Source organism: Syzygium oleosum, unplaced genomic scaffold, assembly GCF_021117445.2.
Source record: "Syzygium oleosum isolate NSW1041296 unplaced genomic scaffold, Sole_v2.1 Sole_v2.25, whole genome shotgun sequence".
Classification (NCBI taxonomy): domain Eukaryota; kingdom Viridiplantae; phylum Streptophyta; class Magnoliopsida; order Myrtales; family Myrtaceae; genus Syzygium; species Syzygium oleosum.
This window is the reverse complement of record NW_026607509.1, coordinates 4802017-4829893: the sequence shown is the minus strand read 5'-3', so window position 1 is coordinate 4829893 and position 27877 is coordinate 4802017. Positions and strand designations below refer to the sequence as shown.

General features: G+C 40.9%; 4 protein-coding genes across 11 annotated transcripts; 1 reads left to right on the top strand and 3 right to left on the bottom strand.

The window, feature by feature from the left end:
• Positions 1-3681: 3681 nt before the first annotated feature.
• On the top strand, positions 3682-4398 carry LOC115690972 (pectinesterase inhibitor 10-like). Its single transcript, XM_030617492.2, has one exon. It carries the CDS (start codon positions 3711-3713, stop codon positions 4329-4331), a length of 621 nt encoding a protein of 206 aa, XP_030473352.1. The 5' UTR covers positions 3682-3710; the 3' UTR covers positions 4332-4398.
• Positions 4399-11236: 6838 nt separating this feature from the next.
• On the bottom strand, positions 11237-12215 carry LOC115690961 (21 kDa protein-like). Its single transcript, XM_030617476.2, has one exon. The coding sequence runs from the start codon at positions 12156-12158 to the stop codon at positions 11550-11552; it is 609 nt and encodes a 202-aa protein (XP_030473336.1). The 5' UTR covers positions 12159-12215; the 3' UTR covers positions 11237-11549.
• A 1326-nt stretch (positions 12216-13541) lies between these two features.
• Positions 13542-17500, bottom strand: LOC115690958 (UMP-CMP kinase). 8 transcript variants are annotated; one of them, XM_030617470.2, is made up of 9 exons: positions 17315-17500; positions 16642-16695; positions 16101-16152; positions 15580-15697; positions 15107-15263; positions 14799-14879; positions 14612-14719; positions 14240-14305; positions 13542-13826 (listed from the first exon to the last, which is right to left on the bottom strand). In XM_030617470.2, exons 1-9 carry the CDS (start codon positions 17378-17380, stop codon positions 13815-13817), a joined length of 714 nt encoding a protein of 237 aa, XP_030473330.1. In that variant the 5' UTR covers positions 17381-17500; the 3' UTR covers positions 13542-13814. The 8 variants fall into 8 exon arrangements, with proteins under 8 accessions (XP_030473330.1, XP_030473332.1, XP_056158768.1 ...); XM_030617472.2 differs by having other exon boundaries at positions 16642-16692; XM_056302793.1 differs by lacking the exon at positions 16101-16152 and adding an exon at positions 16913-16987 and having other exon boundaries at positions 16642-16692; positions 17316-17365.
• Positions 17501-18384: 884 nt separating this feature from the next.
• Positions 18385-27615, bottom strand: LOC115690915 (probable serine/threonine protein kinase IRE). The gene is made up of 17 exons (XM_030617413.2): positions 26900-27615; positions 26643-26710; positions 26360-26536; positions 24849-26213; positions 24423-24595; positions 24005-24248; positions 23258-23350; positions 23025-23165; positions 22844-22936; positions 21675-21876; positions 21500-21585; positions 20723-20811; positions 20220-20271; positions 20073-20129; positions 19826-19996; positions 19319-19399; positions 18385-18980 (listed from the first exon to the last, which is right to left on the bottom strand). The coding sequence occupies exons 1-17, from the start codon at positions 27300-27302 to the stop codon at positions 18891-18893; spliced, it is 3585 nt and encodes a 1194-aa protein (XP_030473273.2). The 5' UTR covers positions 27303-27615; the 3' UTR covers positions 18385-18890.
• Between the last annotated feature and the right edge of the window lie 262 nt (positions 27616-27877).

The window sequence follows — 27877 nt, the reverse complement described above, 5'->3', positions numbered from 1 at the left end:
GGATCCGGCGAGGCGAGACCTCGCCTCGCCGTCACGGGTCGCGACGGCGAGGTCTCGCCTCGCGATCCGACCCTCGCCGGGCTCAACGAGGGTCGCCGGGCCCGCCCCAGGGGCAGGCGACCCGCCGACCACGCGCCCACCACCGCCACCCTTCCGGCGATGGTGGGTTGGCGGCAGCAGCGGCAAGGGCTCCCTCGCCGCTGCTGCAGGTTTTATTATTATTATTATTTAATATAATTTATTTTTTAAAAAAAAAATGTACACGTCAGCGGGCTAAACGGCGTCGTTTTTTGTTTTTAATGCTGACTGGACCTCTCCGGCGAGCCGTGTCAGCGCCACATCGGATTTCCGGTGAGCCACGTCAGCATTAGCACTAAAATGATCGTTTTTCAAAAAAGTTGGCACCAAAGTGATTCGAAAAAAAGTTATGGCACCAAAGTGATCGCCGTACACAAGTTATGGCACTTCTAGTGTCCTTTTGCCAATAAAATTGTGGGGGAAATGACAATCATGTTAAACCAAAAGTCAACTTGGTTAAAACAAATGATTCTAATGATGTAATTGTTGCGATCATTTCTCAAGCCAATATTGTGGTCAATGTGAAAGAATAGATGGTAAATCTAGGTGTTGTTTTCAAGCCAATTTTGTGTACAAATAAAATGCCTTATCCGCCTCCACTCCAGTACGAGAAGGAGAAGATATTATTTATCTTGGTGATTTGAGAACTGCTCAAATTCTTGGGATAGGGAAAGTTTTTCTCAAACTCACATCTGGAAATGAGGCTGAGTTGTTAAGAAACTTCTTAGCAGATATACCTTTAAGAATGAAACTGACACCTTAGGTCTCTAGACATTGTGAATGCCAAGCGACAATAGCCATTATAAAGAATGAAAGTTTCAATGGTAAAAAGAGACACATTTAATTAAGACGTGATGTGGTAAAGCAATTGCTTAAAGATGGAATTATGTCCATTGATTATATGAAGTTAGAAGTGAATTCAGTCGATCCTCTGATTATACATCGAGTGGAATGTAACTTAAGCCACTTGAGGAAAATTAATAGTGATGGTAACCCAACCTATGTGATTGGCGATCCCATGAATTAGTTTCATATAGGTAATAACAAATCACTTGTTGATCTAATGATGCACTTTTAAAATTATGGTCCCTAGTAAGGTGAGAAAAGTGTAAGATTGCAATGGAAGAGAGGTTGAGCTACGCAATTAATAAAACACATAGCTATTATTGGTGGTGTATTAAATTGCTTAATACACTTGATTAAATCACTTATGTAAATGTGAAGTGGGGTCGCTTCTATGAGAATTTTGACAAAATTTCTAGAGCACTTATGAATAAATCAGGCACGCGCATGGCTTGATAGCATACGACCACGTTGAACAACAAAATTTATGGGGGTTTAATGTGATTTGTGAATATTATAATTCACACAAGAAATTCTTGGTTCATAAAAGTATCAAACTTCACCGATGATTTTGTGAATTATCATTCTTTCTAGGTATGGTTCATAGCCCAAAGGGCACCAGTTTCAATGCATTACATTTCATTGAGTTTAACCCCAGCTCTTATATTTCCTTATTTTTCAAAATTTTTTGAAATATGTGAAGGATTGGTAGATATTTCAATAATTTTGAAAATATAAAAGCTATCGTTTTTTAACGGCTTTGTAACATCTAATTTCATTTGTTTCTTGATTAACCTTCTGCTTCCATTTGCCTATAAAGAAAATCTCCAAATCACAATCAAAACATATAAAAAAACAAGAAATTCTCTTTTTTCTTTCCATTTATTTGCTGGGTTTTACATATTACTTTGTTGTTGTTATTCCATCTATTTATTCGGTACAAAGTAAAAAGGAAGATCTGTTATATCCTTGGAGATAGCCGCTAGAGTCTATCACACCGAGTTTCACATTTCGATGAACGGAATTAGCCTTAAGACAGTACTTGCACGTCTCGGATATTTATTCATATTTTTTCATAACAGATTTTCCAACGCGTAATGGCCACATAACCTATCATAAATTCACCGGGAACACCGGCCTCCCTTCGTGCAGCGATCTACGGAGGCATGTGCGGTGCTTTGCCCGCGATTCCAAACGTTTGACTTTGTCATTCCCTTCTCTTTCGCAGCTTGTTGCGGTACTTGAAGCGTGTCCAAACGTGTAGCTTTCCCATTTTTAAGAAGATTGATATCGTGTGCACTCACTTTGCGTATGCTCCCTTGAATTGAATCAATCACAGTGCGTGAAATGTATTCATACAGCTTCTAGTTCGGGCTATCATTCCTTTTAATTACATGGATTCTCTCGACTTACAATAATAACGACTCAATTTTAGAATTCAACCTTCATTCTGTATCATTAATATATGATCGATGAAGGATCGTCAAGTTTATCTATGGTGGTGAATGACTCGATTTTCCCTAAACTGCTTATTATCAACTAGATGAACTAGCAAACTTTAAAAGAGTGATTTTCCTTCTATTTCATGCATCACGTTCGTTTTTTCGAAATTTGGATCACCCTATCAACATGACCATAGTTCCGAACCCGTCTAGGACACCGAGTTCGACATACGGAAAGCATCCCTCCTAAGTCAAATTATAGGCTACTTGAAAGTCGGATCACTGTTTAGAACTAAATTACCAAATTACTTTGCTACCAAAATCATGTCTTCCAATAATGACTTGTAAATTCTAAGACCTATCTTAAATATTGATTTTTTTAGCCTTCCTTGAAGGGGATTTTCGGCCGCAAACAATTCATTCGTTTGTCCAACCCCACAAAATATGAAAGCTGAGATCAACAATGAGATCAGTGGACATTCACTCCCATTTTCACACTTTCGTTCACATTTCCCCTTGTAGACCCCGGAAACCATGAGGCGGCACGTGCGTGGATACTTATTATTCATCCATTTTCTTGACCTTCACAATTCAAATTGTGATATTCCTTTTTTTTTTTTCCTCTCCTTCCATCCAGTAACATGCTGATAAGTTTTCGAAAAATAGTTTATTCACGTTCGCACTAGAGGATTCACAACCATGACTTAGCCCGAAATGATTGTGTTGAGTAAGAATCAAACTTGAGATTCGTGCTTGTCGAGATACAACACATACCGCTAAAATCAATCACGACTAATTTAAAATTGTATGTAGCATGTGCATAGAATCTATAACCGAGCTTACTTATCGCCCACTATCACATGTGACTTCACACTTCAAATTGTGATACCCCCCATTTTTTTTTCTTCCATCAAGTAATACGCTGATAAGTTTTCGCACCGGATTAATAATTCTTGATTTGGTGAAAAATAGTTTACTTACGTACGGACCACAGGATTCACAACCATGACTTAACCCGTAATGATTGTGTTGAGTAAGAATTAAACTTGAGATTTCGTGCTAGTCGAGGCGCAAAACATACCGTTAAAATCGAATCACAGGCTAATTTAAAATCGTCCGTAGCATGTGCAAAGAATCTAAAACCGAGCTTACTTATCGGCCACTGTCACATGCACGTTCTCTCACAGTACAACTTTCAAAACTGAATGTTGTTCCAGATGCAAATCCACCAAAAATCAACCTGAAGCACTCTCATATAAGAACCGCCCACATCTGTATCTTGATCTCCATACCCAACGCAGAGAGAGAGAGAGAGAGAGAGAGAGAGAGAGAGAGAGAGAGAGAGAGATGGAAGCCTCCAACCTCCATTTTCTTGCCATTTTGCTTCTCTTGGTCACCAACATGAGTGCAATCACATCTGCTGCTTCTTCTTCTTCCTTCTACTCCAGCAATGACAACAATTCCAACTTCATCAAGACCTCATGCAGCACCACCACGTACCCTAAGCTCTGCAACCAGTACCTCTCCTCCTACGCCTCCGTCGTCCGCTCCAACCCCTGGAAGCTCTGTAACTGCGCCCTCTCCGTCTCCCTCCAGGCCGCCCGCAATGCTTCCTCCCTCGCCACCGCCCTCTCCAAGCAACGAGGCCTCACCAAGGCCGAGGCCGGTATCGTCGCAGACTGCGTTGAGAACCTCGGCGACTCCATCGACGAGCTCAAGCAGTCGATCAAGGCCATGGCCCGGATCGGAGGGCCATCGTCATCAACGGCAAAGGACAAGGCGGAGTTCCAGATGGCTAACGTGAAGACGTGGGTGAGCGCCACGATCACGGACGAGAACACGTGCACGGACGGGTCCACCGGGAGGAAGGTGAGTGCGGGCGTGAAGAGCCAGATTCGGAGCAGCATTGTGGACGTTGCCAGGATCACTAGCAATGCGCTGTCCCTCATCAACAGCCTCAAATATTAATATTTATTGATGGTCTTTCATATTACAAAGTTTATGTCGCTTCCTCTCTTGCTATAATTATCTTCTATCACATAAGGACTGCTCCCTTCCATTTCGCAAGAAAATGTCAATAATCATTCAACTGACAATCGACATTTTCCTGGTAGATCATGCCCTATGAATTGATTGTCCTTGAGTACTGCTCGCCTCTTTGTGTCTCTCAATCTCGTACATCCACGGTGGATCAAAGAAAGAAAACGTGTGTGGGACCATGGAATGGAATTGTCTTGTTCCTAGCTAAGGCTGTTTTAATCAGAGTAATTAATCTTATCGAAAGCTTGGTAAGGAGAAGAGAGACCTGTTCTTGAAAGAAATCGAGCATGTAAAAATAACTTGAGAGATATAAAAAGTGGGATGACCACTATTAAAATAGCTACGTTAAGTGCATGAAAAGAAAACCCAACCGTTGCCCAGTATTGCTAACCTATGACTCGATTCTTAGTACCATCCAAGTCTGGTGATCATCCCAAGGAAATGATACATTATGAGTGCTCCGTAGAACCTCAAACTCTCATTGTTTGTGAGAAGCATCCAATAGATGATTCTATTGTTCCGTTCCTAAAAAATAAATAAATTTTTTTACATGCGAATAGATTTATGAAAGAATCGGTACTTGTCAAAAAAAATTATTGGTAAAAAAATTTATTGCCACATGATTTTTCGGCAACCTATTAGTAACTTACCGATTGGTTCACGAAATTCCTAACTTTTATTAACAGCCTACGAATTATTGATATTCGTTATCTTAAACTATCTTTTATTTATCTTTCTTACTAACGTTGTAATCCAAAAGTAGTTGGTAACTTACTTGGAGAAAAGTTGGAAAGTCACTTTAATTGATGTGGTAATTTCTAAAAAAAATGGTGAATTTAAGGCATTACATTACTAAGAAATGCAAATAAAAGCTGGAAGAATTAGACCATGCACTGCCTGTGTAAAGGAAATTTTAAATAAGCGGAGTTATCCATCATTGATTTAAGGATTACAACCGACGCTCTCTCTATCAATGGTTTAGAAAATCGTTTGTGTAAACTTGTGTTTATTACACCAGAGGATGTTATAATTACTCATAAAAGTTCATAAACTATAGTGAAAAAGTAAAAAATAAGTAGCACCAATGAGTATTCGCAACCTCGTATTATGTAGTAAAGTTGGTAAATCACACTAATTTAGGTGGTGTAATCTCTAAACAGAGTTGGTAGCCACAATGAGTTACTAACCAAGACAAATAAAACTTGGTAACTCAATTAATAAAAAGGGTTAATACCACAAAAAACCCCAAACTGGTACACATGTGACAAATTTATCTCAAACTAATTTTTTGACCACCAAAAACCCCAAACTGGTATATCTGATTTACCCTCTTTTAGTTTCCGTTAAATTTTATCATCAAATTACTGAGTTTGATGACACGTGTTAGTTGACGGGTGTACTAGTTTTGGGTTCTCTCCTGCCGTTTATCACAGATTTATCAATTGTGATTTTTCGTTATATTAATCTAATTTAACAAAGGGTAAATTTGTCGCAAGTGTACCAGTTTTGGGTTTTTGGTAGTCACAAAATTATTTTTGAGTAAATTTGTCACAAATGTACCAGTTTGTGATTTTTGGTGGTCAAAAAATTATTTTGTGGTAAATTTGTCACAACTGTACCAGTTTGAGATTTTTCATAATATTAATCCTAAAAAATAGTAAATTAAAAACATTTAAACGCCAATAGGTAACTCAAATGAAAATTGTTACCTCAAAATTTGTTAGTATTTTAATCTGACAAAAGTTGGTAAATCATTCTAGGTTTGTAATTTCTAAAAGAGTTAGTTTATTCAAAGGTTTAGCAAGTTATGCAAATAAAAATCGCTAAGTTAGTACAAATATTACTAATTTGGAAACTTTAAAATATAAGTTGATTATTTCATAAAAGTGTTAGTAAGTTTATTAACAAGTTACCCGAAAAAAAAAATAGCCACCAATCATTATTTTAACAACATTTTTTGATACGTACCAACACTCATAAAAATTTGGCAGTTTTGGCAGTATGGAAAGAAAATCCTATATACGTGTCATTACAATGATTTGAAGTTGATGGAGCTCTCATGTGCAAGTCCAGCTATTAACAAAATTCAAGAAGTTTAATGTTCAAGATCTCAGACCAGATTTGTCGGCAGCAATGATAATTGCGGTAAGGATCCTGCATTGCTGGAATGCCAGCCACAAGGCAAACTGTATCAGGATGCTAATCCAATTTCTTCGCACATCAGGAGGCATGCATTGGCCATAAACATCTATATACCCTACTCATTCAAGAACACACCGTGGATGCTTAGTTACATTCAAGCGGAAGTGCACACTCTGCGTCTGCAAACAAATAAAGAAACGGCAAATGATACAAATGGTCTTAGAACTTTGGTTTAATTTGATCCTCAAACTTCTAATTTGTTCAATGTGATCCCTAAACTTTAACGGGAAAATTACCAAAACAGTCCTAAAACTATCAAAGACAAGACCGACCTCGCCAGCGGCCTAGGAAAGGCTAACCTTGCCAGCGGCCGGCGAAGACAAGCCTCGCCAGATCTGGTGATGTCTCGTCCTCGCCGGTCGCTTCGAGCGAGGCCGACCTCGCCAGCGACGGCGAGGTCATCGGGCGGCCGTGCTGGCCCGCAACTAGCGAGGTCAGGCAAGGGCGGCCGCTCGACCTCGCCGTTGCTGGCGAGGACGAGGCCTCACTTGAAGCAACCGGCTAGCGAGGCTCGTCCTTGCCGTTGTTGGGCGAGGCCAACCTCGCCAACAGCCGGTGGGGCTGACCTCGCCGGCCCCAACCTCTGGCCAGTCGCCAGTCCGACGACTAGCTGGAGGTTGAAGAAGATGAAGGAAAAAAAAAAGAAAAAAATGAATAAAAAAATTCGAAAAAAAATTGCCACGTTAGCGTTCGCTGGCCACCCAAGTCCACATCAGCATGGCGACTGGCTAGAGGCTGAAGAAGATGAAGGAAAAAAATTAATAAAAAATTCAAAAAAAAAAAATTTAAAAATTGTCACGCACACCGCCTAACATCAGCAAAAATTGGTAGGATTGAAATGCCATAATGCAAAAGATTTAGGACTGAATTGGTACAAAAAAAAGGTTTATGACTGAATTGGCACAATTACAATAGGTTTAGGACTGTTTTGGTAATTTTCCCAAACTTTAAGCCAATGAGTGATACCGTCCCTAAACTTTTAATTTATTCAATGTGATCCCTGAATTTTTTGTACGTGTCCAATTTAGTCCCCGAATTGTATAAAAATGTTTAATGTTATCTCTGAACTTTAATTAATAAAAGGATAATATTGAATATTTTCATATAATTCAAGGATTAAATTTAACATGTACCAAAAATTCAGAAACAATATTGAAGAAATTTAAAGTTTAGGGATGACATTACACATTAAGTTAAAATTCAGCGCTACATTACATATTAAACCAGGAAAACATTTTCCAGGAAGATGACTTCCGGGAGAATATTTTCCAAAAGGAGAATATTTTTCGGCAAACGAACGGAGCCTAAGTTAAAGTTCAGCGCTACATTACATATTAAACCAAAATTCAGAAACTGTTTATATCATTATCTCACAAAGAAACAAACTACTATTTTAAATTTTTGAAGGAGGAATGAATTAATGTTTGAAACTTCGAATCAAACAAATTCAAAGGGTCGAATGGTGTAGGAATCTAAACTTAAGATTCAATTATGTGGGATGGAGAGGTTCCTAATTTTTAGCATTGTTTCCTTCTCCCCTTCTCTACCTATCCTCATATAAAAAATAAAAAATAAAAAGACTCTTATCGACTGGTTTAAGCTGTCCCAACTAGGCGACTCTGAGGATCGTGTGACCCCGGCAATTGATGATTAGGATCACAAGTCACCTGGCTTGATTGCATAACCCCGGGCCAAATCTGGCTCAAGTGGTGCAACCTAGGCCAAATTTGGCCCGCACCGGGGTCATGCAACCTGACCAAACATGTCTGGGGTACCCTAATCTCGGCAACAATCGGCGCAGGCTTGGCGGCCCTTGTCGATGCATGGGCATTGTCAAAGCCACCCTCAACCACCTCTCTCTATCTTTGGGTGTGTTTTTCTTTTTTATTTAAAATATTTCATATTTATTTCTGTTCATCACCTACAATTTACATGTAAGCACCAATTCATCTAGTCAACATTAATGTGACACTTACTTGTTAGTCCACATCAGCATTTCCGTCCTTATATCAACGGAACGACCAACCCAAACAAAAAAATAAATATACTTTAAGGACTCAATTGCTAAAAAAAAAATAATTCGACGATCTGATTAAAATATTTGAAAAAAAAAATCGGGGACCCCTGGTGCCTTCTTTTCCCCCAATACGACATTCTTGACATAATTAGTCTACTGGTAAATACAATAACAGCATAGAAAATTAGTGTTAAGTTGTTTATGTAATCAAACCAAAGAAAAGAGACGTTAATACATGTGGGACTAGATTAGGTGGGATGTTCACAGGCGACGGAATGTTCCCCGTTGGCGGTGGGGAAAGTTCAATCCGATGGGCCTCCATTTTGAGTTTTAGAGAACTCTTTTCAGACGGGCCAGGGCCTGCTCTAGAGAGAAATCAGACAATCTGTCGAAAGACGAAACATCCAAAGGTACACATTTGAGGAGCGATGACTTACTATGCCCATGATTTGATTTTTCACCATCGTAAGGAAGTATATCTTAGCTGGTAAACTGGACATTGTGATCGTGAAACATCCCACGAAGTTTCATGAAATTACGTGGACAACGCACTCCACCGATTGGTAATTGTATTCGTAACTCCGACCCGATCACAAACCCAAAGAGTTAGGCCAAAGTTAATGTAAATCGACGGAACCGCCCAACCATGTCATAGCCTAAAGTAAGCTCTTTTGGCAAAAGTTGTGATTAGTGATGGTGCGCTTAGTCAAAAAGCTAATCCCCATTCATATTTCTGTACGAAAAGCCACACCATCCGCATGCCCTGTTTCTTGGTGCCCGTACGAAATGAAACTTCCCTTTGATTTCCACACTTGAAACTCAAACATAAAGAGTTCGTGGTGGGAAAATGTGAAGTTTCTTGTGGTTGGAGTCGGCCAAAAACCAAGCTAACTAGAAGAAAGAAAATGGGTAATACCACGAAGAACCTCAAATCAATATATTATGATAGATCTATCCCAAACTAATATACTTGTGACAGATTTACTCCAAACTAATTTTTCGACCTCCAAAAACTCCAAATTAGTACATTTACGATAAATTTACCCTTCGTTAAATTGGATTAATATCACGAAAAACTATAAACCGGTACACTTGTGACAAACAGAGGATAAAATCTTAAATTGGTACACTAGTCAACTGGCACGTGTTATCTAACTCAAAAATTTTGATAGTAAAATTTAACGAAAACTAGTGAAAGATAAAATTATCACAAGCGTACCAATTTAGGGCTTTTGATAATTAAAAAATTAATTTAAGATAAATTTATCACGAATATATTAATTTAAGATTTTTCGTGGTATTAATCCGAAAGAAAACTAAAACGAGTTCCATTGCCCGACATAAACACCACCCACGTATAAATTTAGTTATAAATGAAAAGGCGGGCGATGACTGATTTAAATACGAAAATATTCACCTCAACTCTCGGGGAAAATTTAAAAAAAAAAAAAGAAAAAAAGAAAAAGAAAAAGAGAGAGATTTTGCTGTACCCAAGGAAAAAAGATGAGGAGGCAAGGCAGATATTTCGTCTTGGAGAAAACAAAGAGGGTGGGGCCAGTGCGAGAGCTATGCTCTCGGCATTCCCAAAAATGTCAGGGAAACGCATGTGACTTTTGCTTTCCCCATGCTCAACTGCTCTCCCGACACTTCATCTTTCTGTCGTACAGGCTTACTGTTTATGGCAACGACCTACTGACCATTCGGTAGTCATCCCCCACGTGGTGGACCTCTCTTCTCCTCCGCTCTTTTCACACTCCCACCAGTTCCCGGCCCTCAGCCGTGATTGAGGGGATGATGTCTCCAACGTCGGTCCGACGTGCGACTTGGAGTGCTCGTTATGAATCACGAGCAATATACCAAGCGTTGTATGTATGATCATACGTCGAGCCATTCGTAGTTAAGGTTATGACATGATGATCTCTCTGTTGATAGTAAGTGATTTCTGGTCCGAGTTTAAAGATGATATCGTTGTTGCTTAATGGGTAACCGTCGTTGCGTGGCGCTCTCTAGACATTATAATAGAATCAGTGCACTTGCAGACCATATAAAATCAAAATATCCATGGCTTAACTGTCGTGTGATTCACACGGACCGCTCCGTCATTTTCTTATTACCGACAAAGTATTAAGATCGATATTTACTTATGGTTCGCGAAAAGCATCTCTATCTATCTTTCTATCTGGGTGCGACTGAAAGTTGTACCTTGGTTGGATCAATAATTGAGCGTGGCCATTAGTTTCTCGGTAGACCAGCAATTCCAAACTGTCCGAATAGCAGATCCTGGTTAAATATTCTTATACGTGCTTGCCATTATCAGTTTTCGCTTCACCTATGGTGATTACCTAATACAGTAGTAACCCTCGTGAACATTCAATTTATTACATAAAATGAGAATCCGGGTCAATTGTTCAAGTTGGGTAGATGGTGAGCTGGACAGACACGATGATGTCGATCAGTCCGCAAGCCAAACACATAAACAGCCGCGAGAACTCTTAAGTGAGGTGGACCCAGCATGGCCAGCCAAAGCTGCATATCATACGTCATATCAAGTGGACTTTTCTTGTAGTTCATTATTTAGCCAACTTCTTCGGAAATTGGTGCGAGAATGGCGGAGAAATAACTTCAATCCATCTCTCCCAGTATCCAACCAATTCAAGTCTCCAGTGCTAATCATTTTGGTTAACTTTTTCGTCGCTGGGGAATGGACGAGAAACGATTATGGATTTAAGAACACACTTTAAACTATAGTGTAGTGATTTTATACCCTCTGTGACCTTACATTAACCATCAGAGCACCGATTACTTACACACGACCAAAACATTACCACACTCTCTCTCACTCTCACCATCAGCCAAAGCTAAAACAGCAACAACATTGACCACGACGACGGCGACGACGGCGCTTTAGGACTCCGACCCGAGAAAGCTCAGTGCTTGGAGGCGAAGCGGTTGACGAGGGCAAGGGCGTTGCTGGTGACCTGAGCCACGTTGACGAGCCTGGTCCGGAAGGACGTCTTGAGCCGCCCTTCCGTGGCCTTGCCGGAGAAACCGTCCATGCAGGTGCTCTCGTCGGTGAGTGCCGCGCTGACCCACGTCTCCACGTTGCTGACGTGCCAGACGAAGTCCTGGCCCTTGGATTTCGACCCCATCCCCTTGAGCTCCGTCATCGACTTGCTCAGCCGGTCCACCGTGTCCCCCATCTCCTCCAGGCAGTCCTTCACCGCCTCGTACTCCCTGGCCTTGAGACCCTTCAGCCTCGCCGACCGGGTCACGAAGTCCCTCGTGGCCTGGGCCCTGGCCAGGCTCACGGCCAGCGCGGCCTGGGCCAGCTCCTTGTGGCTCAGCTTGACGGTGTCGGCGTAGGCCGAGAGGGACTCGACGCACAGCGCCGGGTAGCTGGTGGCGCTGCACGACGCCTTGATGAAGTTGGTGCCGGCGGCGGAGGAGGAAGACGGGGTGGCGGCGGCGGTGGAAGAGATGAAGTATGCGACGAAGGTCGAGGCCAGGAGGAGGAAGAGAAGGCCGGGTCTTGCCATTTTCTCAGATGACTTTGTTTAGGCGAAATTGGAGGTTGGAGTAAGATGGGGAGGTCGAGGGTTGCACTGCATATATAGTGAGAGGACGGGGAGTCTATGATCTTTCACGCACGGTGGTCCCACCAAGTACGAAAGTAATGTAAACTGTCACCTGCTAAGAAGAAACTATGCATACAATTTATTAAATTACGACCTACTCACATAGTCTTTCTTTACATAAAGCCACTTTTTTTATTAATGGGATAACTATGTGTATATCTTTTGGCTATTCTGCCTTATCAAGCTAGTGCGTATCCTATGTGACACTCGATAACTTTTCCAAGTGCTACAGAGTCGGAGGGGCGAGATGAGAAGGTGTTTCGAATTCAACCTTATAATCATTTTTTTTATCGTGGCTACCGAGTAGAGTGATTCCATGGAACGAAATTAAATAAAGGAAAAGATAAAGCTTGAGAAAAGTCATTGGCTCAAAAAACGGGCCAAATCTTCAACATAGATGGGCTAGGACCCGACGGCTAGAGCCAAGAAAAAACAGTAATAAGCACGAGTGTTGGGTGATGTGCCAATATATTATAATGGGAAGAAAAAAATTCAACGATGTCTTCTGTCTGGCCAGCCCCCAATCAAAGCACAAAATTGAGGAGTCGAGACGTTCAAATGTTTCGGACTTTCTAGATGGCGTGCAATTATTTTTGGGTACGTTGTGAACAGAGAGAGAGAGAGAGAGCAAGCGAGCCCGTTAAATTTGCCTACCGACATAACCCGGAATAAATTCGGAGACATTTGTCTGCATTTGACTCATGCGGGGTCATCGCCCCATTTGCTGCATTATTAAGCACCGGGGTGTTTGTGTCGGATTAGCTACAGATCTAGATTCGGCTCTTTCTAAAAAATTATTGTTCCTAGTGCAGGCTTGGATTTTATACGTATTAGAGACAGACAGTTGTCGGACCTGTTGTGGACTTGTCATGTGTACGGCGGCTGTAGTCCCCCGGTTTCCGAAGCAGACTGTGGCCTCTCTCTCTCTCTCTCCTCCATATTGAAAGGGTCTTCTCAACTTTACGAGGCCTGCATTGCAAAGCAAAATAGCAATGGATAGGATGATCTAGTGGCTCCGACACTGCTGTCTGGGTCGATGGCTCCAAGCTCTCTCCAACCATGTCATCATGCAGCTCCAACTGTATGAGGGTGTATAATTGAGCACAAAGGACAATCATTCAGTGGGCCAGAAGAATCGTCCTCCTTTCGTCTTAGCTGCTAGCTTTTGCAAGTTATGAAGGAAAACAGCCTAGCTCTTCATGGGCCCATAATTGGCCTAACAAAACTTTTCTCTGGCAATAGAATCGAATTTGAGCATAATTCATCTGAAAGAAATTGTGAGCATTGGTAGCAAAGGTGTGTATCTCGATTCATCTTGCATAGACTACCGGATGGTTCCGGCAACTGTTCTTTAACCCGGTTTCAAAGGTAAACACCTTGCAAGCGTTATGCAGTTTGTCTAAACAAGGGCTATATACAACCATTGTGACAAATGCGGTGGAAAGAAGTTTCAAGGAAAGAAGAATCTCCCTTGGAGGCAAAAGCTGCCTCTTTATCAACCAAAAATTAGAATCTGAGATCTCCGCTGGGAACTTTGCAAACAGCACAGACAAAGCTTCATTGTGCTCCCTGCATCAGATAAAAAGAGAATGATCATATCCCAGCATTAGAAATCATAACGTGGAGATCATACATTGAAGACAATCGCCAAGACACTCGTACGTTGCAATTTATGAGTGTGAACAAGTGTGAACGAGTCCCAACAGCAAGCATACAGTTGTCCCATAAAAAAAGGAATATGAACAACTTATGAGAATGAATGTGAACGAGTTAGTTGCAAAGTTGCTCGACAGAGAATTCTCTGACATTGTAACAAGAAAAAGGTAAAAGAGAATTATCTGACATAATTTCCAAGCACGGTGCCAGGGCAATAAAATCACATTTGGTGACGCATGGAATTGAAGAAAACTGCTAATGTGAAAAAAGAAAGAAGATAAACCATGTCAAAAGCCAGTTCGCGAAGCAGACCAAACAAAACCCACCTCACATGCAGCAAACACAGGTCGAACTCGTTCAAAAATCTCATCTTCCGTTCCAATAGCATCAATCTGCAAGCAATGAATTCCATGAACGCAACAACAAATTGTAGCCTTGTCCCATAAAGTGCAATGGGCTATATGAATTTTTTTACGTCATTGCGCTCAATATTATATCAACTTTATCAATGAATTCTATGAATGTGCTAGAATAATAATATCTTGCAGAAATACTAACCCAACCATGAAATTAATTTACCAAATGAAAATGGAAATGCTTCGACAAAATACTGTTTTACTATGTGCAGGAAAACGTAAACAAGCTCCTTAGTGTTCTATGCAAAACCAAAAGGTTGTGATTAAAAACTCAATAACTACCTTGTATAACTTTCCTTTCTTCAAGTAATACTCGATTACAGGATGATGTGAAGCCGCAAACACTTTAAGGCGTTTCCTAATTGTATCAATATTATCATCCACTCGGCCCTGCGGAAAGCAAACTTTCAGTAAAGCCATTCCATATTGCCTTTGCAAACTGAAATATCACTATAGAAAACACAAGCACCTCATTACGGTTCAAAACCCGCTCTATCATCTCTTCTTCAGGACAATCAAAGAAAAGAACAATGTTTGGTTCAGCTCCAATCTGTAGTTCAAGACGCAGTCAATAGTTAAAACTATATCTGCCTAGTTAAGACTTTGACCCCTAATCTCTAGTCTGCATAATAGATTTGTGAATGGACTACAAACTCAAGGAGATCCTCCTGATTTGACTTAGAGGTCTCAATGACAAATAAAATTCCAATGAAAGGAGTAAAGAAAAAGTTTGTTTAGCAGATGACATTAAGAGACAAAATGGACAATAGAACTTACAATCTGTTCAAAAGCTATGCGGTTCTCCTCATTCCGTGGGAAGCCATCGATGAGAAACTTACCATTATCACAAGATTCCATCTCTTTCTGAATTAATTTCACTGTCACTTCTGAAGGAACGATTTTTCCTTCTTTAATCGTGTCAAGAATCATGGCCCTGAATAGTAAGTTGTACAAATATTACTAATAGGAATATATTAAAGTGTGCCCCTTGGTCCCTTTTTTTTTTTTTTTTTTTTTTGTGGTCAGCCCCTTTGGTCCCTTTGTTAAGGCTTATTAAATTTGCTTTGGAAATTTGAAATTTGCTATTTGAGGTAAGTGACTTTACCAAAATGTGTAATTGTTCTATTTTCAAAGCATCTGTAGAGTGTTATTTCGATTTTTAGTTAACTTAACTAGCTAGGGGCACTTATTAACAAGAACATTTCTAATATCAACGCTACATTTTTAACATAGAGAATAAGACACATTACCCATCTTCACTGTTTGAAGCAATCTCCTGTCTTAACAATTCTCCAGCACTTAGATGTGTATATCCAAAGTTCTCGACGATTTTTGCACATTGAGTGCCCTTTCCACTTCCAGGGCCACCTACACAGTACAAAACATACACATCCAATAACTATGTCTGAGCATTTCATTTGGTTTGACAGGATATCAACCATGCTATTGAGATGATATAGTATCCAAAGTTTTCAAGATGAATCACCGGGACCCATCTCTATTGTTATGGGACGATAGATGAAAATCCACTGCAAATGCTGCCATACGGTTTAGCTAAGGCTGGTCCTGCTATTATGGTTATCGATTCTTCTCCAGTGTTATTCCTTCTTATTGTAGCTTGAAAAGTGTGCCACTCCAGAATGAGAATGACTTACCTCAGATTTCTTCTTACTTACTCTGTTTTCTTTCTTTTTCGCTTTTGTTCTTTCAACAATGTGCATGTATCAGGAAAAAGAGCACATATATAAAAGTGAGCTCTTCACTAGCTTACCTAGGACAAAGGTTATAAATAGATTTTTCTCTTTTGACGGACAACCTTCCCCCTGCATCCAAGGAAGAATTGCCATCAACAATTGGAACAAATGAGTTTTGAGTCTAGCATGTGAAGATTCTTGCGTATCCCATCCACCTCAGAGGAGTACACACACGGGAAATGCAATAATCAACAAATCAAGCATATGCATTGACAATATAATAGCCGCAAATTCTGTGGTAATCTGCTGTCAACTATCAGGCATTTAAAGAAAGAGAGAGAATCAGTTGATTCAACCAGCATTCTCTGTCGATCCTTTTCAATACCTATGTCCCATATCTATTAGGCACGAACAAATGACGCCATAGATGTTCCGCATACATGAAAAGAAGTTAAGGGTGAAGATGAGAAGAACGATGAACCAGCCCAGTGACATTGACCGGGAGACAATTTTTACGTAATCCAAAGCATTATCTCAAAATGATGGCGCTAATTCCGAACGAATTTATGTACCCAGTATTTGAACATCTCAAACAAATTAGACAGAGTAAACGAGTACCTTGAAGGGCTCCGCACAGAAAAATTCCCGGGCCTTCAATGAATATGCTCCCTGCTTAAAGGTAGCCAAAGGCAAGTCCAAAAAGAAAAAATCACATGGAGAATCCATATTCCAAGAGAACAACAAAGTGAGCATACAAAGTGAAAAAGCTTATGCCCCCAAATTCCAGAAGCCCGGGCATATCTCAAGCTATCAGCTGCTTGCTGCTGCTGCTACAAACACGGATCACATCAAATCCTCGCTAATACACTAGAAACAAGAGCGTGCCTACCGTTCGTATCACCCAAATTCATTCCAGAAACTCCGTATTCCTCAAGTTCACAGGCTTTCTAGCAAAACGTATTTCCGTAATCCACCAGTGCGATTGTCAAACGTTAGGCTTGCGGATTAAGATCAAGCGTGTGCCGAGCGACGCCCAAAGCTCCGTCGTGACAAAATCCGAGTCAAATTGGCGCGAAAAGAAAGAAAAAAACGCAACGCAACACGCACTTCAGATGGGACGATAATCATCGTCGGAGCAGGTACGTACGCGCATGCGAACTATCATTTCCAATTCGGGATCGTGAGATTGAAGCCACCATGCGGGGGGCTGAAAGATCGAACAAAGTGGCCCGACCGGCGACGCGAAAGATCAAAAAAACTAAAAAGCGTCGTCGCATAGGAACGGAAGTACCTGGCCACGGAGAGGCTGTCTAGAGGAGAAGATCAACGAGGAAAGCGAAGCAACGCGCCTCCACATCTCCTTGGCTCGGCAGCTGAAAATGGCGGTTAAAGGGCGTTATTGCTTTTCACTGAGGAATATCGTCGAACATGTGGTGGGGACGGGGGGACACTGGGCAGTGTATCTCCGGGAGTCATTTTGGTCCCGGGTGCCACCATTTAAACAAAGGCAAAAGGCCCAGAGGCCCAATTCGTCTTGTCTCTCCGGGCCTTTGGTTGCTTTTGGGCCTAATTCAAGCATATAAACGCCAATAATCGAAAAGTTGGATGGACAACAACTTGGATGTGAACGGTGATGGTGTTGTAAATGCACGAGGAACGTGTGAGGTCAACAGCCAAAACATGCTCAGAAGCTTTAGCTTGGAAGTCAAAACAGCTAAATCTTGTGTTATGGTTCCAAAGCTGAAGTGGGATAATCACATAGGCTATGACTTTGATGAATAGCTAATCCGTATTGTCTTTACTTCGATGATCTTTCGCGATATCGACGGCCAGCCGGCCTCAGCTTACACCAAAAAAATTCTCCAAGTGACCTCCCCACTCCCAAGGACCAGGACCGGACCAGTACTGGACCACGATTCAGTTATGCAGGAACACTCACTCGTATCTATGTTTCAGTCCGATATTGGAAAACCACATCTAGTTGCCGAAATTGCCGTAACTGCATTGGATCTTGAATCCTTGATCAACCAAAACTTCTCGCCCAATACTTTACCCACACATTTTGATCGTACGTTTAGTCTGAGACAGATCCGTCATTGGACAAAAGAAACTATTAGGCAGTTTATCAGTTAACAGTACCTACTATTCCGCATCCCCACCAATTTAAAGTGACTGAAAGCATGAATCTACTTTTTTTGTGTCCTTCAATGCATAAACATACCAAAATTTTAGTCCTGTGCAGCTCAGAGAACGAGACAACGTTTGGACACAACTTATTAATGTAGGGTAATTTTCTTGCCTATACTTGATCCATCCACCATAGACCAACTGAAATTCACGCCAGTGATTATAGGTCCCATATTGACCCACATCATCCAACTGTTATTATCACTCAGTCCATGATGGGTTCGGTCGAGGCAAGAATTTGACGTTGTACAAAAGGAAGAAGTATTAACATTAACAGAGCTCTGTTGTTTTACATGTATCAACAGAAGCGGAAAACTACAACTGCTATATATGATGTTAACGATGTCATTTTAACTTAGTGGAGAACAAAATTTCACTCACTCGGTGGATCATGCTTCTATATATACACAACCACGATGTCGTCACAATCCCAGGGCTCGAATATGAGATGAGTACTGCTGTCAGCAGCATTGAGAATTCATCCTCAGTCCCTCTACGCCTTTAGGAAAAATACCAGGCAGATAGTGTTGAACTTAACCCTTCAGAATATCTAGGTTTCATCCGCAAAAGGAATCATCACCTCAGTTCAGATGAACAACTCATCAAGTGGTTCTGCCAAAACCATTGTCCTCATAGGAAAATCATGCTCTGATGTAGTCCTTAATTCTCCCAGGAGGGCTTTAAGGAATGCATGGTTTGGGAACTTCTGGCGCATCTTTATTATTCTTCACCATCAAATCATAGTTTATGGAAGCCAGCTGAGACAAGTTCTGCAGGTGGAGACATATAACTTTAAGGATGAATTGTCAATGTGGAAAACATTTTTTAGCTTTAGCTGGATAGTGTTCATATTCCATATTATGCCTTAATTTAAAATAAATACAAAAAGTAACTCGAGGTAGTACAATGATAACAATATCAATGATATTGATGATGATAGTCCTAAAACCCTGATGCCAGCAACTTAGGATTGTCAATTGCAAACTTATGTTAAAGTCGAATTAATATCACTTCCCCTTTTTGCTGCTGACATTCATAAAATGCATATTCCGAACATTTGTGATGTCTTGAGCTGTTGCACATTTTTTCAGCACTGTTAAGATCTTACCTTAAAAGAGAAGTTGCTGAATGAGTACTGCACGGCGAGAGCAGGACTTTTGAAATCTGCCAAACTTCCACATTCGTCTCCCTGATTTACAAGCATAAAACAAAAGGCACAATCAAAGCCGGTGGAATTATATTCAGGGGAAATAGAGAAAACAACACATTATTTGATTTTCAATTCTTGCACATTTGATCCTTGCAATGAAGCTAAACTAGTAATACAGTTTAATCCTAATTATTTCAGGTTAGATTGATATTGTTGAGTACCATTTACTCAGTTCAAACTGAATTGGCACAGAAATTCAGGTGCGGATTGGCATGTGCACTTTGATCAGGTTGAAACCTCTCTATACCAAGTCATATCTTCAGTAGAAAATGTCCCGAGTAAAATGAGGCTATGTTTCTACTTCTAGTGGGCAAAAAGAAAATTTAGGCTAATTTTTTATGGTGCATTGACTGATGGCCTCCGCAGATTCAGAGAGGAATATCATGAAAATGAAAGCAGAAGTACATCTTCATCTGGCATGTTACTGAATGAGCTGCTGCTGCATGATTCGCTGCAGGTGTCGTTCATTTCGTCAAAGTCACTACCTCCTTGAACATCTTCACTCTCTAGGTTCCATATATAACGACTCATAAAATAACTGGTGTCTTGTGGCTCTGCTGATGGTATGAACATGGCCTGCAGTAAAAGAACAGTCGTGATACTCCTCCACATGTTAGGAATTCTTGATGTACATAAGATATAGGGAAAAAACCTTCTGCCTTGCAAGTGTATCCCAATTTATATCCTTGAAGAAGGGATGCTTCTTCACCTGCCGAAAAAGTTTCAGATTCACTCAGTGTTCCCTCTCACAAGAACTGCAGTACAAGGAAAATTTAGATTAACAGTTTCTGAAGACTACCTCCCTGGCTCCAGTTGCACCTAGTCTCTGAACTGGAGTTTCAATGAGCAATCTGAAATTTTTTTAAAAACTTAAATCAGTTGATCATTGAGGTAGAAATATGGCCAATGCAGACTAATCCATATCTGTTTGAAAAGCGACCAAAATGGAGTTCATTAGTTAGGGCGTCTAAAGGCAACTTTGAATAAAGGGACCAAAAGAATAGTATTTAAAATCCAACACTAATTCCAGCACAACTTGTTAATTAGACGCATGGTGGGGGAGAAATCTATATGAAATGACCGTCTCATAGAGGTGAAGACAGTCATCTGAGATAATTAAAGATTTAGTCCTTAAACGGAGGGTCTCATCTAGATTTGGTGCTCGAATGGTTGGAAGACATGGTGAGCAGGATACCCTCCAAACAATGACCTTTTCCTTTCACAAAAGAAAATTTGACTGACACTTCAGATAAAAGCAGAAGAAGCATGGAGCAAATTGTAACATGGATCGCGCAATCTTACTTATTGATCAAATCGTATGCTTCAAAACTGATCTCCTCTGGGACTTTCGGCCAAGGTATGTCTCTATTTATGATGTTATCAAAAATTTTCTGCAACACAAAATAAGCCGTGAGCAAAATTATTGACTATACGTTTGTCAACGTCAAGTAATTACAATAGCATCCAAATATAGAATCAAAGCATGAACAAAAGCAGGATGATTAAAAAATAGATTGCTGTTACTCTTTAAAGACCATAGAATCAAGAGAGCAACTGGAAAAGTGAATGTCCAGGTAAACAACGTTGTCAAATGGAATGACTTACAAATGCAGTAAAACTGTCCACAAACACAAGATAAGCCTACTAAAATGAATGCAGGTGAATGTTTTCAAAGTAATGAGAGGGTTAAAAACTTGTCATAAACAGAAGTAATGATGCAAGTGACTCAGCAGCAATGGAGATATATTCTTAACTCACAAACTCTTTCTCTTTAAGAGGCAATCCACAAACTTAGTTATAAAGCCTATACGGAAGCAATTACAGCATTCCACATGTACTATCCATATAACAACTTCAGCTCACCAGCTACCGAATTCATTTGAAGTTCCTCAATAATCAAAGGGACATGATCCAAGAACATTAAAATATCACCCTCCTTCCTTATGCCTTGGGAATAAAAGCATTGATAATTATTATCTTGATGGATCTGTGCAGCAGCATATGGATTGGACAGAAATACCAAAAGAAACAAAGTCCAAAACCATCGATTTCCCTAAAGCCTTTAGCCTAGTAGCATACTTGTGGATGTTCTGCATTGAATGGTGGTATTCCCACAAGCATCTCAAAAAGAATGACCCCGACGGACCACCAATCTGCAGTTGCACCTGGATAAACAGAAAATTTTGCAAAGGAATAATTAAATTTTCCCCACTTGGTGACATACATTCTGAACCAGTCAGTTATAATCTCATACCGTGTCCCATGCCTAAAAGAATCTCTGGAGCTAGATAATCCGGTGTTCCAACTACCGAGTGTTTCTTCCTCTGTTCTCGTTTAATTGAATGTGGGCATTTTGGCTCATCATCATTAAAAAATACTGCATTACAAGCTGGTGGACCTGAGAAGTCGTCGGTGCTATCGATAAGCCCAACCCTTGAAAGCCCAAAGTCTGTCAACTGTAATTAAAGGATTAGATACAGCAGACTGTTACTGAACAAGGCAGTCTGAGAGGATGTGTTAAAAGTTTCCAAACAAGTAGCAACGGAACAATATGCAGAGTCTCTAAGGACCAAACAGGAGATTGTAAATTGAATGATAGTACAGGGATCTGGAAGCATTGACAAGCATATTTTCTTGATGTCTAGATGAGACCAGGAGAAACATCTTAGTGTGTCATAGCTGAGGGAAAAAGAGAATGCAACTTCAAAACTGGCATTAAATCTCAGAAAGACAAAGACAGGCATATATATTCGAAATCATGTAGAGCTTGTAGATTCAAATTCTGTAAACTAATGTTAATGCATTTCAGAGCACAATGAAGAAGCTGCTCATGTTCTGACCAAAGAAAACCAACAGTTTGTGGTTTTGCAGTAAAAGGAAACCAGAATCAATCTTTTCAAAGTCGAAAAGAAGACTAATCCAGTTTTCAGCTGTTCCAACTCGTAACAGACATGATTTAGATAGCCATGACAACAACTTCTCATTAAATTTATTTGCCGGCATCTATGATTAGAGAGACAAACATCCCTAGAGGCAAAAAAAATGCCACTTCATGATAATCAAGTGGATTCAGCTACGTATTTTTTCCTAGTCAGGTGAGACAAGAAACACAAACTTTATGAAACTTAGGCAATGATGGGATTGTGAGCTCTCAGCATCACACCATCTGGAAAAGTGGAATATGTGACCTCGTCAAACTTCCTCTAGTCTACTGCTTGAAGTCATTAGTTATCTATTGGCATGATTGGGAATAGAATAATTAGCTGAGATATTATACATATGTGGCCTGCTCTAATTTGAACTATTTAGGAACTACGCACAGATGACTAACAGTTTATTGTGCTATGCAAACCAAAGAACAAACAAATTTTAATACAAGGCAAGGACTTAAAACTTCAGTATTAAAAATCGAAATATACTGACCTTAATATGTCCATCTTGACCGATCAGCAAATTATCAGGCTTCAAGTCTCTATGAATGACATTTAGTGAATGCAGATACTCCAAAGCAAGAACCTGAAGAGTGTATTGCTCGTGAGACAATTACCTACACAGTAGGCATAGGGGAATAGGAGTTGAAGCTTGTATAACAACACGTTCTTACTAATTCTGCTATATATATACGAGCCATATCTTCGTCTAAGCAGCCTAAGTTTCTCAACAGAGAGTAAAGATCTCCGCCATTTAAATACTCCATGACTAAATAAAGATTGTCCCTGCATGTGAAAGAGTAGAAAAAACGAACCTGCCCAAGAAAAACAGTTTGTACATTAGAAATTACACACAGAAACTATGCATTTTCAGAAAGTGTGAACCAGCACTATGAGAACTGCTCACCACAAAAGGATTGCGAACTGATATGAGGATGTCACGCTCAGCTAAAATGCTTTCGACAGCATTCTTGCGAATCATGTCAGCCTTTTTAAGAACCTGTCAGAATAGACATGTTTAAAGGCGTCTCTGAATTTAATTGTCCTTTTTAGCCATTTAACAAATTGAGTGCTTTTTGAGAATCAAATAAGTAAATGCAAACACTAGACATATGTGCATTTCAGGTATCTTCTTTTTTCTTTCAGTCATTATCAGGTACCTCTTACATCTACTAGGGTGGTGAATGTACCGAATGAACCAAGAAGATAATAAATTTAGGTGCTTTAGTGGACTGAACTTATTTAAGGATGTCTATGGTGGATTAAAATAAGGTTTTTCTTGGAATATGTCTAGTGATTGATGTCATTCTCAATGATTGCAGGGGGGAATGCATTGAAAATTAAGCCAATTTCATGCACTAGCAAGCTGATTATTTGGGCGAACACTCTCTGTCTATCAAGATAAAGGAATACAGCAAGAGAGCGCATAACATTAAATGATTAATCTCTTTGACTCCAAGTACACAGGAGACGGTAACAAGTGACTCACAAAAATCATAGAAACAACAAGAAGTTCAGCAGCACATGATGCATGGTATCTCCAATATTCTATTTGTCACAAAATTTATGATGTATCTGCCCAGTTCAACAGGCATATATGCAACATATGCATAGATATCCTCTTCAAATTGCCAAAAGGATGATATATCCTGACCTTTATGGCAAATAAATCACCAGTTGCTCTTTTCCGAGCAAGGAAAACTCGTCCAAATGCACCTCTGCTAATGGGTTTTATAATCTCAAAATCTTCTATGGATGTCCTATCCTTACAACTTGTACCAATGGGGCTTGCACGCAGGCTGCGAACGGGATCATCTTCCAACGAGCTCTCTTCATCATCCATACAATTATCCACTTTTTCATCTTCTATTTGTCCACAAAGATGTACGTATTTTTCCCTGCGCAGGTTAGAGGACAGTAGCTGACATTAAAGTCGGTTTCAGAGTGCATTAAAAAAGAAGAAAAACAACACTTTTTGCTTGTGTCAAGATGGTTACAGTCAAACTTTCTGAACCAATTCACAACTTTGCTATTACTGGAAACCCAAAAGGAAACATTAAGTGTATACTCACTGAAGTAACTTCTCTATCCGTCTACCAAATGTCTCCAAAACAAGAGCATCAACCTTTCGGTCCTGGATGACGTACTTCAAGTCCTCTAGACGCTCAAGCATATACTCCAGTGTACTGTACTCAAGGGTGTTCACATTTGCAACAGAACGAGCAATATCCAGAAGCTTGTTTATCTGTCAAATAATCTCCCAAATAAAGAAATATAGAATTGGGTTTACACAAATTTAGTAGAAGGGAATCACCTGGTCTGGAAAGACTAGTGCAACTATTGATTAAGGAACATAAGAGCGGAATAATTGGCGTGACTCGGTGTTCATGGGTCATTGCTGTGGCCAGCAAAGTTATTGATATAACTCCTTCATAAAGCAGGAGATATGAAGAGCTAAAGAGGCTTCGACTCTGAAATAAGTGTCTATAGTTGCATACCTGCTGAGAATTCTCATGTTCTGACAAGATTTTTCCTCCATTCAGCAGCATTTCAATTTGGCTTGTCAATGTTGCTAATAATGGCGAGCGTGGTGTCAAGCTTCCCCCTGAGGAAGTCTTCGAACCAAGACCAGAAACCATCAAAGAATGAGCTTCACAGGACATGTCACGTGAAGCTTTCAAACTATCCATGACTGAAGCATTAAGAGAGTCAGGGACACACTCGAGCATGTCTTGAGAGTAGCGGGAAGACAGGTCATTCTTTTGGGGTGACAACTGATCTAGCTCCTCATGCATGCATAATGTATCTGCTCTGGCAGCATGGGGACTTCCTCGTGGAGAGACTGCACTTCTAGGTGTGCTTCTAGGTGTCAGAGATTCTAATATCTTCTCGAGTGTCTCTGCAACTCTTTGGAGTCTTTCATTTACAGTTAAGCCCTTCAAATCACACCTATCAGCTATTGTACATATACGAGAGTGCTCTTCTACGTGTACCGTAGGAATTTCTACCTCACAAATACGACAGATCATCAGATTCTCATATGTCAATCCCCAAGAAACTTTTTTCATTCCGATGAATCCCTCTGAACTTTCGGGAAGGCCAACTAGAGCTTCCAGATTGTCAATATGACAATCACCGTCAATTCTCGGTTCATTTTTACCTTCAAACCGATCAGATTTATCTTTGGAAGGAGTTTCAGCAGCATCAGAGCCTTTATGATTTTTCTCAGCAGCAGAAGGAAGTTTCTTCCAAGAAGACATTCTGTAGCTACTAGTCGATGAAGCGATGCTTTTAGCGGTGCTGACTTCAATGCCATCACCCCCGTTACTTAAATTGTTTTCTAGTTCAACATGTGCTGAAGTTAAAACACCTTGTTCCCGACCACGTGACTTCTTCATCTGCTTTCCTTTCCCTTCCTTAGCGCTTAATGGGCCGCTGAAGTCATTCTGTGAAGCTTCCAAAACTTGCTCTGGATAGACTCCAAGATCACTAAGCTGATGAAGACCCAAAATGTGGTCTTCTTCATAGCCACTTTCCTTCTGAAACTGCACGAGCCTTGTGCATCGAGTGAGGATAAAAAGAAGGCGGGTATGGACTTGCTTAAGGACCCCCATTGGCAATTCTTGACGCCGGTCATCTAGGTTCTGGACGATGGCTTCGCACTTAATCCAAAATTCATTGGGCGACATCTTCGCACACCTGCTTGCTATAACCAACAAATCCTCCAAACTCTCTTTCCATTCAGGATGAGTTCCTGAAAACTTTTCGAGTATACCCACCAAATCTCCAGCAAAAATACCTAGATCAGAATTAACCTCTTCCTTCATTTTGTCAAACTTAGCACGGATTGCAACCATGATCTCCTGCAGACAGCATAAGGAATAAATCATATAAATATGTAAAAAGTCTGCTATCAAGGCAAGTAAAGGCTATAGAAGTAATGACCGGGAAATGCTTAGGGAAGTGAAGGACTAAAGAGAACAGAATACCCAAAAGCTGGTGTCGGTACCTCCATGTGTGCGAATGCACGAGGCTTCCAAACAGGGAATGGCTTAACCCCTTTTGAATTAAGCTCATGAGAGAAGCTCTTGATATGCGGTGCCTTCTTCCTACGGCCGCTTGTAAGCCGCAGTATGGCTTGGAAACGAGGAGACTGTATTTCTTTAGCAAAAGCTGCATGATGAGCCTAACGGAAGCAGCGAAGCAAATCGCGACAAAGTTGAGTTCGTGTTACTCTCCAAGGACAGGCATAAAACAAGAAAGAGAAACAAATCATTAAGAGGACTCTTTACCTCCAAAGCAGGATTAAGAGATGGTCGCTTGTCAAACGATTTCGATTGATTCCATAGCACCTTTTTCCCTACAACAGCAACTCTTCAACTCAGGCAAATGAGGAACAGACACAAACTTCCTCCAAGTCAATCAGAACAATGACCGAACAGAACAATCGAGAGTAAAATCGCATTAAAAATGCCGATAGACAAACATCGCAGCAAACACCTCCATCCGCAAAGCCTAATCTAAACACCGATAACTACTCGGCACTCACCTTCGCCCTCGGAAGATGTCCTAAGATGTGGAAGAACCGGTCTCTTGGGCCTCGCGTCAACCGCTTTGAATCCCTTCTCCTTGCGCCCTTCGTTGCCCACGGACGTCGACGAGAACCTGAGGTTCGACGGCGGAGGAGATCTCGTCTTGATCTGATTCAACCCTAGCAACGACGGGAGAAGCGCAGGCATTATTGACGAATTAGGCACGCGAGGCGCAGGCATTGACGAATCAGGCTCGCCGTCGCGATCGTCCCCGCAGCCGCCGCTATCGTCGGCGGCCTCGGACGCCCTGCGGCGGACGGGGATCGGAGGGATCTTCCTCAGCTTGGCCCCGGCGGACGGCGGGGTGGACGCCGACGGCGGCGTCGCCGGAGGCTCCTGGCTTTCTAGAGTCGACGACATGGGAGGCGGGGAGGATCGGCGGGGCCGCGATCTTCATTGATCATAGGTTATTAGTGGGAGGGAGTGACGACGATGCTGCAGAAGAAGAAGAAGGAGAAGAGAGGGAGAGCTTGGAGGAGATGCTTCGAGACATCTTTGATCTGGAAAGAGAGAGAGGAAGTGGTCTCGAGAAATGGGGGCGTTGAGAGGATGACACGACGGTTATTCAGTTTGAAGGATTCCATTTCGTAACGTGCTTCCCGCGAACCCGTACTGAAGCGCGCGCGGCGCCGGGTGGGGGGTTTCGAGCGACGGGCCCGTCACCGGACCTCGAGTGACCGGCCAATCGCGTTTCGCTTTCGGGCCCTTTGATTTTTCTCCTTTCGAGGGAAAAAAAACAGCTCGAGTTTTTAATTTTGGCCCACGATAATTGACGTCATGTTTCAATTAATTCATTCAGATAGTCAAATCCAATCAATTAAGTCGGATGCAGCGAATCAACCCTATGAATTCTCATTCCCATTTTAGCAAAATTCTGTGATCCATTTATCCTGAATTCAGGATAATATTTGAATTAATATTATTATGGATCCGAT

Coding starts and splice junctions, on each gene's coding strand:
- LOC115690958 (XM_030617469.2), bottom strand. CDS start 16,776: ATGCTCACTTTGTTGTTCTCTTGGAATATGGATTCTCCATGTGATTTT. Junction 15,698..16,100: donor ATTTATAACCTTTGTCCTAG/GTAAGCTAGTGA, acceptor TGTACTGTGTAG/GTGGCCCTGGAAGTGGAAAG. Junction 14,306..14,611: donor AGAAAGGAAAGTTATACAAG/GTAGTTATTGAG, acceptor CATTGCTTGCAG/ATTGATGCTATTGGAACGGA.
- LOC115690972 (XM_030617492.2), top strand. CDS start 3,711: ATGGAAGCCTCCAACCTCCATTTTCTTGCCATTTTGCTTCTCTTGGTC.
- LOC115690961 (XM_030617476.2), bottom strand. CDS start 12,158: ATGGCAAGACCCGGCCTTCTCTTCCTCCTCCTGGCCTCGACCTTCGTC.
- LOC115690915 (XM_030617413.2), bottom strand. CDS start 27,302: ATGTCGTCGACTCTAGAAAGCCAGGAGCCTCCGGCGACGCCGCCGTCG. Junction 23,166..23,257: donor CAGTTCGCAATCCTTTTGTG/GTGAGCAGTTCT, acceptor TTTCTTGGGCAG/GTTCGTTTTTTCTACTCTTT. Junction 21,586..21,674: donor TCTTTTAGGCATGGGACACG/GTATGAGATTAT, acceptor CTGTTTATCCAG/GTGCAACTGCAGATTGGTGG.